At 39.1% G+C, this 8,896-nt stretch overlaps 2 protein-coding genes across 2 annotated transcripts; both read right to left on the bottom strand.

Annotated features, from left to right (window-relative positions):
- Window positions 1-214: 214 nt before the first annotated feature.
- LOC121197034 (chitotriosidase-1-like) lies at window positions 215-4,046 on the bottom strand. The gene is made up of 11 exons (XM_041060387.1): window positions 3,928-4,046; window positions 3,817-3,843; window positions 3,505-3,709; window positions 3,361-3,417; window positions 3,102-3,267; window positions 2,899-3,023; window positions 2,688-2,811; window positions 1,847-2,029; window positions 1,494-1,610; window positions 1,264-1,396; window positions 215-1,145 (listed from the first exon to the last, which is right to left on the bottom strand). Exons 1-11 carry the CDS (start codon window positions 3,950-3,952, stop codon window positions 868-870), a joined length of 1,440 nt encoding a protein of 479 aa, XP_040916321.1. The 5' UTR covers window positions 3,953-4,046; the 3' UTR covers window positions 215-867.
- Window positions 4,047-4,284: 238 nt separating this feature from the next.
- On the bottom strand, window positions 4,285-7,594 carry LOC121198143 (acidic mammalian chitinase-like). Its single transcript, XM_041062053.1, has 11 exons — window positions 7,570-7,594; window positions 7,419-7,448; window positions 7,106-7,310; window positions 6,736-6,792; window positions 6,462-6,627; window positions 6,151-6,275; window positions 5,931-6,054; window positions 5,634-5,816; window positions 5,373-5,489; window positions 4,681-4,813; window positions 4,285-4,580 (listed from the first exon to the last, which is right to left on the bottom strand). Exons 1-11 carry the CDS (start codon window positions 7,592-7,594, stop codon window positions 4,285-4,287), a joined length of 1,461 nt encoding a protein of 486 aa, XP_040917987.1.
- Between the last annotated feature and the right edge of the window lie 1,302 nt (window positions 7,595-8,896).

Raw genomic sequence — 8,896 nt, 5'->3', positions numbered from 1 at the left:
ATCTCCCTTCCTCAGAAACGCCTCCCTCCTCCTCCGGTTTTACAGGGAGTGGCTTCACAGATACACAAAGAAAGAGAAAGAATCTCTTATCTCTGAACTAAGTTAAATAAACTCAGTTTTTGTTGTGCAATCTCTGCCTTTTAACTGCGGGTGTGTATATAACGTGTTGGGACAGTAAGAAGTCAGTAAGAAATGAATTATATAACATTAAAGGTTTGGGTGTATTAGTGTTATTTATTTTGTTTTTCTATATATCGCTTTTAATTTTTTCTCTTTCATTTTTCTCACCAGCTTGTGATGTTGCCACACTTACAGGTGTGTGTGTGTGAATGTTAAGCACGTGTGTGGTTTACAAGGAAATGTAGATCAAGTAGGTGTGAAACAAAGAAACACATACCATCCTCATGAGGAGTAATTAAGGGCAATTTGCTTACTGGGTGTGATTTTAGGACATACCTTTGCTGAGGCAGAATTTAGGGCATTGCTTTTTCTAATAATAATATCATTCATGTAAGTTGCCACACCCCTCATTGAAGTTCTAAGGGTACCAAGGACGTCAGAACGAGTGCATAACACACGGGCTGTTGTGTCTGTCTTCTACGTGAATGCATGCGAAGATGACAAGTTGATTTGATTAATAAGAGTTGTAATGTGTCTTTTGGAAGAATCTCCCTTCTCTGATTAATGCAGGGGAGGTTAAATTAACTTGTTTGAGGAAGAGAAAAAAATCTGTCTTCTGACAAACAGTGCATACACATTCTCAAATTAACACCACATACACTCATTAAAATGCAACTCATGAATGTTTTTTTTCCCCCTCACTGTTTATAACCACAGCTTTTGGAATGTGTAATTGTGTGCGGACTTTTAGGGCCAGTTACAGCATTTGCAGCTTTCTCGAAAGACTAAATTAGCTGGGCAGTTAAGGACCCAGGTGATGCCGTTGGCACAACTGTAATAAGAACCTGGGGCATCGGGTTTGGCATAGATGCCACCAGTCTTTGTAGCACAGAATTTGTCGTCTGGAATTTTGGGGGGTGCAGTGATTGTAGGTCTGGGTTGACGTGTTGTGTGAAGATGGTCTTTGCCTGTAGACAGAGTTACTTGAACCGGAGGGGTTTCTCCAGTGGGAGGGGGAGGAAGATCTGGAGAAAAAATAGTAAGTTAGTAGTCAGTAAAATCTAAATTAACAAAGGCCCACAAACTAATGCATGGGGCACAGGAGAGAAAACATTTTAGCTAGTGATTTTCTTTTCTATTTACCTGAAGCCAAAAGAGAGCGAAGATAGTTGATGAGGGTGTAGTTTCCTTCTCTACAGAACTGTCCATTAAAGTCATCCAGATCCAGAGCCCAGACAAAGGCTCCTCCAAATCGATTGCCTTTTAGGTAACGGACCTAAATGAAAAAATCAACGTTTACACTTTCACAGTCTAGGTAACTGTCTTTAACTGGACCTTGAGAAACAGTTTTATAGAAACACATGATTCACTACCTTAGTCTCAAAACTTTCTTTGTTATCATATCCGACCCACTCATTTTGTTTGGTGGCATAGGGAACTTTCTGGTCCTCAATCAACCGGACACTGGCCCCTGGAAGAAAAGTGCAAACCTAAAAAGAAAGTTAAATTTCAAATTGTTACTATTACTAATAACAGACGACCTGCTCCCTATGTAGATATGAAGGGCTCATTCTAAGCTAATGTAACCACAACGATTCTTAGTTTGAGGTCATTATACGCTACTGAAAGCATAATTATTATGATGATTATATTCCATTTCTGCAGTAGATCCCCCTAAACCCCTCACAGTGGTCTTCTAAGTTCAACGAATAGCTGCCAGTTTCACCTCATAATAGGACCAGAAGCCGGCCTCCCTCGTAAAAGCACCAGCAGCTGCAGGGCCACTGGCTGGTGCTCCAACCTGGCTGGATTGAGTAGACAGTTGAAATGTTCGTCCGTATGTAGCAAAGCCCATATTTAGCTTTTCTGCAGGTGTTCCCTTGTCCCGCCAATACCTCATGGCAAAGTCCTGAAATGTAAATAGACAGATGTCAGTTTTCTATCCAAATTTAGCACAAATTTTAACCATATTTCTAGAAAATCTGTAAATGAACGTGTGTTTCCATCCACTACAGTTTTGTGAAAATTAGGAGTTGGGCTTACTAAGATTAACAGTTGGTAGAGCTAGTTCTCACCACTTCAGAGGAAGAGGGCACGAAGAGATAATGTAATTAAAAGAGCACCAGTCAAAACTCAAACAATGGAAAACAATGTAAGAATGTGATGGAAATATCACATATATGTGAGATTCACTTGTTCATCTGAAGAACAGCACTGTCTCCTCACTGCTCCACACCAATCTGATGTTATTGCTGTTGTTCACGTCTCTGAAGGAGCAGAAACTTGAGTAGATGTTTAAGTCACATTCTTCATGGACGTCATAATTATTTCACTAAGTCTATTTCCATTTTGCATTTATCGACTTTTCCACCTCAGCCAGGTGTAAAAACTTTTTTGCAATAATTTCACTTTTTTCCCCTATTTTTCCACTCAGTTTTTTTTAAAGCACAAATTGAAAATGTGCATAAAAATAGATGGATGGAAACACACTTATTGAGAAAGAAACAAAGAGAAATTTGAATAAAGCATGAGTCTGAAGCAGCTAAAAAATGAATCCCTGTACTTACAGTATTTAAGTAAACATGGTCGCCAGTCTCATGGGATCCTTTGTACAAGGGGCTGTTATGTCCTGTCACTCTCTCCCAGGTGCCATGGAAGTCATACGTCATTACGTTAATAAAATCCAGGTACCTGATAAAATGCAAGTGAGATGAGGTTCACCAAAACACGATGACAGCTAATCATGGAGATAATGTGGGGGGCAACATTTTGGTATACTTTGCAATCTCTGCAATTTCATAACCAGCATCAATAGTTCCTTTCCCAGCAGCCACAGCAGCAGAGATAATTAATCTGGGTTTGCCAGTTTCTGTTCCCTCAGCCTCGTAGGCCTCAAGGAGTTCCTATACACCACAGAATCAAAGTCACTTCATGGTACATGTTAAACATCAGTTGAATATCAAAGTATTTCTGCACCTGACCTTGCATAACACTGTGAATCTCTGCTTGTCCTCCAGAGGACTTCCTCTTGCAGCGGGGTATTCCCAGTCCAGGTCTAATCCATCAAACCCATGTTTTCTCAGTAGTCTGATAGAAGACTGGATAAACGTATTTCTGTTGGCTTGTGTTGATACCATCGCAGTAAATCTGGGTAGCATTTTGGGGAAAGAAAGGTGCTCTCAAGAAGACATATTTACAGTACATTGATCTCTATTGATTGTTTTATGCTAAATATCTTACTTTTGCGTTCCAAAGTTCCAGCCTCCCACTGCCAACAGTGTTTTAAGATTTGGATTCCTGTGGGAATATACAAATTTTGTCTGCAGCAAGGATTATTTTGCGTAACATTTTACAAAAGGCAGTGTCAAAAGATTTTGGACTGACCTCTGTTTGAGTCCGTTAAATGATTTGTAGAGTTCATCATCATTCCATTCTATGGTGACCAGCTCATTTGCCTCGTTTATGCCAGAAAAGGCATAGATCAGGTGGGTGCACAGGTTTGGATCAACATTTGAAGGCATAAACTTACCTTCGCCAGGTCTGTATTGGGACCAGTTAGTGAAATAACACACCAGTCTGGAGGATGAGACTAAACAGACAACAGAAATTGTCTTCATTGATCATTGAGATTAAATACTAGAATAGTTACTAAGACTGTTCTGTGTCAGTTGCTAATAGTGTAGTTTATGAACTCACCCAGACTGCCGAGGGAAAGACAAAGACCTTTCAAAGTGGCAGATTAGTCAGTAAATATTGCATAAAAAGAGAAGAAAAAAAATTAAATAATAGGTTTTTATCGTGTCTTACCTGCAATTAGGATTAGCTTGCTCATGGTGATTGTGCTTGGATGAGCTCTGGAAAAATCTGAAATTGATCAAGGATAGCTTCCTTTTGCTGATGAAAAATGCACACACCATGATAATCATTAACCAGGAACAAACTGTCTTACCCAAAGTTTAGAACACAAAGCTGTTGCTTCATACAAGTCAGTCAAAAAGTAAAATACCTTTGACCTCACAAAGAAAACCTAGCAACTTAAAATATGTGTTTTGTGGCATAAATTATTTACAGATTAATTAAAGAAGTATAAATTATTTACATTAATGAACAACATTTAAAAATCAAAAAATCAAACACACTGTTTTGTTAGATGAAGAAGTTTATTTAAGACCAGTCACAGCACTTGCATCTGCTACTGAAAACAAGATTAACTGGACATCTCTGGAGATATGTGTATCCATGGAAGCACTGATAAAAGGAGTTGCTGTCTTTGTCATTTTTATAAAGGCCGTCAGCTTTCCCAGCACAGAAACCACTTCCAGAAACAACAGTTGTGGTAGTAGTTTTGGCAGTAGTTGAAGTGGTAGTAGCAGTAGTAGCTGTCGTGGTGCTGGTTGGGCCAGAATCGTTTGTAGTGACCACTGGTGGACGTGTGGTTACAGGAGGGTGAGGTGGAAAATCTAGCAAGATAAAAGATATTTATTGTAGAGAGATTATGAAAGGAAGGTTTAACTTTAGTGGTGATATACTGTGTGGTGTTGAGGTCTAATTTCTATTTACCTGAATCCAGAAGAGAGCGCAGGTAACTAATGAGGGGATAGTTTCCCTGTCCACAGAACTGTCCAGTAAAATCATCCAGATCCAGAGACCAGATGAAGGCTCCTCCAAATTTGTTTTCTGTCAGATACTGTGCCTATAGAATATCAGGTATAGAGTGCTGCAGTTTAAAAAGCAGAAGTTTTGCGGTTTCAATACAAGTAACAAGTGTGAAACAGACATTTCCAGGAACCTCTCTCAAGCATTTCAGTAGAATTGGAAAAACAAAAAGGTGTTAAACACACAAAAAAAAGTTGTGTGAAAAGGTGTCTGATCACATCAAAGAACACCTGAACATGAATGTGAAATACAGAGGCTATTAATCTACAAAAAAGTGGATATTGTAGTTACAGTTCAGCCACCACAGGTGAAACGATGGCTGATCTTTAGGGGGCTTTAGAGGCCTAAAGTATTTCACAAGAAACAGACCAAAAATTTGAGAATCTTTAGAAAAAGTTAGAGTACCACCTTTTGCTCTGTCTAAACAGTATGTGCTGAGTGTAGAGCTTCACTGTAACCAGCTATACACAGTGTCTGTGCTAATTTAGAAAAGATCCTGATAGCTAGCAAGCATATGGTGATATGCTGGTTTTATCTTGTTTTTATAGTCTCCCTAAATGTGCAGTAGAAGTGAAAGGTAATATGTTATTTATTACCTTGATTTCAAAGCTCTGCTTGTTATCAAAGCCAACCCACTCATTGCCTTTAACAGCATAGGGCACCATTTGCTCATCGATCCAGTGGAGAGTGCTTCCTTGGAGGAAAGTGCAAATCTGCAGACAAGGAAGAAAAGGAGACTTAAAAATCCTTAACAAGATTTGCCTTAGTTGTCATATTGATTAAATCTGAATTAAATTTAGATTTGTAATGTTGTTAACTGTGTCTCAGTGCTGCTCCCGTGTTGATCGCTCACTGACCTCGTAGTAGGACCAAAACCCAGCTTCGCGGGTGTAGGGCCCAGCAGAGGCTGCTCCGCTGGCTGGTGCTCCGACACCATTCGTTGCTGCTGATGTGCGAAATGTGCGTCCATATGTGGCAAAACCAACTATGAGCTTTTCAAGAGGAGCTCCTTGGTTTTTCCAGTACTTCATAGCATAGTCCTGCGAGAGGAAATTAAAATAATATTTCATATTTAAAACAAACACATCTTTAGTATTCAGCTTAGCTTTCTAGGATGATAACTGATGATAACTGAATTTTAGGATTTTACTCACCACGTTGTAGTAGATATTGTCGCCCTGATCATAAGAGCTGCTGTACAGAGGGCTGTTGTGTCCGGTGAACGGGTCCCATGCTCCGTGGAAATCGTATGTCATGACATTTATAAAGTCTAGGAGCCTGTTAGCAAACATTTGACACAGGGATGATGTGACCAATTAAAAAAAGAGCTTTAAAGCTGAATTTTTTCAATTCCTCCCTTTCATGTGAGCTCACTTTGACACGTCAGCGATTTCATAGCCATTGTCAATGTTTCCCTTCCCAGCAGCCACTGCAGCTGTGAGCAGCAACCTTGGTTTTTTGGTCTCTGCAGCTTCTTTTTCAAAGGCAGCGAGTAATTCCTAGAGGCAAGAAGGACATGTTTTGAGGATAATCGTGTATAATGTCCGAGTATTTAAAGTTTCTTTGCTGTTATACGTTCATTAAGCACTATATAAGGAACACCATACTAATACTGGGTAGGGCATCTCTTCGCTTTCCTTTGAGATTCTGGTCTATGTTGACCATTGCATAATTTCTAAACTGACCTGGCAGAGCACTGTGAACCTCTTCTTGTCCTCTGGTGGGCTTCCTCGTGCTCCAGGGTACTCCCAGTCCAGGTCCAGCCCATCAAAGCCATGCAGTCTTAAGAATCTGATAGAGGACTGGATGAATTTCTGGCGGTTGGCGGGGGATGAAGCCATAATGGTGAATCTGTAAACACATAAAAACAACTGTTTATGGTGTTCTACATTTTTACATTTGCGATAATGTCAAACAACAGCTTTATGGCTCCATGCTGTTGAAGGCTTGGAGACTCACTGTGTAGTTCCAAAGTTCCACCCACCAACAGCCAACAGAGTCTTCAGCTGGGGGTTTCTGGGACAGAGATGTGCAAAAACATGTAGATTTAATCAGTGGTGGAAGATCCTTCGATCCTTTACTTAAGTCACAGAAGCAATAATCACAATGCAAAAAAAAAAAAAAAAAAAAAACTGATCAGAGCTTTTGTGTGTAAAATGTTAATCTGTAAAGTAACTTTACAAGTAGCTGTGAGATAAAAAGAGAGAAGTGAAAAATACATTTGCCTCTGAAACGTAGGGCTTTAGATTCAAGATTCTTTTGTTATTAGTTGTTGGGGGAAAACAGTGGACATGACAGCAGACAGATATTTCAGGTAGAAATAACTCACCTGTTTTTCAGTTCATTGAAGGATTTGTAGAGAACATCATCGTTCCACTCATAGGGTGCCAGCTCATTTGAAGGGCTGATTATAGAAAAGGCGTAAATCAGGTGTGTGCAGAGGTTGGGGTCTACGTTGGCAGGCAGATATTTGCCGGCTCCTGGTCTATACTGGGACCAGTTGGTGAAGTAGCACACCAGTTTGGTAGAAGACACTTTGGAAGAAGATACACCGTTACAATAAAGTTTCTATTAACAGTCAAAGGTGATTAAGAGACAATTGTCAATAATGAATAAAAAAGTTTAAAAAATATAATGCATACCCATTTGAAGACACATCAAAAGGGACAATCCTAAAAAAAAGATATTTATTTTCAATTAATTGTTAATAGACAGTTTTTTTTTCCAGGATTTAATTTATTTTACCTGACTGCCATTGTTGAAAGAATTAACAACTGAATGAGTGTAACTTACCAGCCAAGATTGTTAGTCGAGCCATTCTGTGTCAGTGGAGCCCTTTTGCTCACAGAAAAACCTGTGACATAAAAATTGTTGTGCCATAAATATTTATAAGATTGCATTATATTTTTTGTAAAATGCAACGAATTCTACAAGCTGCACTACCGTAGGTAGCAATGGTGCACATAATAAAACATGTACTCTTCTAAAACGTAGGTCTCTAAAACCTCTGTGTGCTGATGACTTACCAGTTCCTAGGTGAGTTGCAGGATGTGCCTCTGATCCACTTGGGAGTCCTTTTTATAGACGTGATAAGACAGGTACAAAGGCTACATTCCAGCGAGGTGTAATGGATGCTTCAGGAGAGGATAATTGTCACTGTGAGATTGGTAACATTAGCCTTCAGTGAGCTGTACGATGATGACTGGGGGTAAAATGCTTTTATTGCTAGATAAATCTGGATCAGAGCACATGAGGTTATGTAAACTTACTTCTGTGAAGCTACTCATATTAGGACACCTTAGCGAATTCATTCTGATAAGGTGACCTTGATAAATGTGTGACAGTTGTGCAGATTATGCAGATTGTGGTTAGAAATGTAATTATGTATATATTTGTAATTTATATATATTTATTTATGAATTTAGGTCTGATTGTTTTTGCTCTAAAATATAGTTTACTCCTGAACTTTCATTTACAGATTCAGCCCTATAATTTGAAGCATTACACTTGGGTACAAGACCTTAATAAGCTGAGGGGTGGGGGGTAGTAATAAAAAAACTGACATGGCATTAAGTCTAACAATATCAGAGACCACAGTGCCATATCGCAGGCCTAATAAACTATAAAGGCTATTAGATAAGATATCCTTTTTCTTTATGCTGTATGGTCCCTGATGATGTAACTGTGAGATATCTTGTAGGATAGCAGATAAGCCAGGGTTCAATAGGATGGAAACAGCTTTAGCTTTTGCTTCATGCTGTTTGAAAGAGTTAAAGGAACAGTTTGACAGAGTTTGACCAAAATGGCGAACAGTCATTTTGTACAGAGCCAGGCTAGTTGCTTTTGTTTCCAGTTTCCAGTCCTGGCTTCCTGCATTTATGCTAAGCTAAGCCGACTGCTGGTGGTAGTTTCATACTTAGTGTACAGACATGTGAGTGGTATCAGTCTTCTCAACGAACCATTGGCAAGAAAGTGTTATATTTAAGAACAGTTATATTTCCTTCCTTGTAAATTGTTAAACCAACCTTAAGATTAATATTCAAAGGCCATTTACCATTTCTCGTTACGCCCTAAATAAGGAAACAGAACAGAAAAATTCAACATTCAGAACCATATTAAA

Source organism: Toxotes jaculatrix, chromosome 2 (assembly GCF_017976425.1).
Source record: "Toxotes jaculatrix isolate fToxJac2 chromosome 2, fToxJac2.pri, whole genome shotgun sequence".
NCBI lineage: Eukaryota > Metazoa > Chordata > Actinopteri > Toxotidae > Toxotes > Toxotes jaculatrix.
This window is presented reverse-complemented; position numbering and strand designations above follow the sequence as displayed.

Bases quoted from the DNA above. Each gene is read 5' to 3' on its own strand.
- LOC121198143 (XM_041062053.1), bottom strand. From the start codon at position 7,594: ATGGCTCGACTAACAATCTTGGCTG. The intron at 6,793-7,105 runs GTGAGTTATTTC...TCTCTGTCCCAG, and splicing joins TTCAATGAACTGAAAAACAG to AAACCCCCAGCTGAAGACTC. The intron at 4,814-5,372 runs GTAATAAATAAC...GATATTCTATAG, and splicing joins AGCAGAGCTTTGAAATCAAG to GCACAGTATCTGACAGAAAA.
- LOC121197034 (XM_041060387.1), bottom strand. From the start codon at position 3,952: ATGAGCAAGCTAATCCTAATTGCAG. The intron at 3,844-3,927 runs GTAAGACACGAT...CCACTTTGAAAG, and splicing joins CAAGCTAATCCTAATTGCAG to GTCTTTGTCTTTCCCTCGGC. The intron at 1,397-1,493 runs GTAGTGAATCAT...TTTTTCATTTAG, and splicing joins AAGAAAGTTTTGAGACTAAG to GTCCGTTACCTAAAAGGCAA.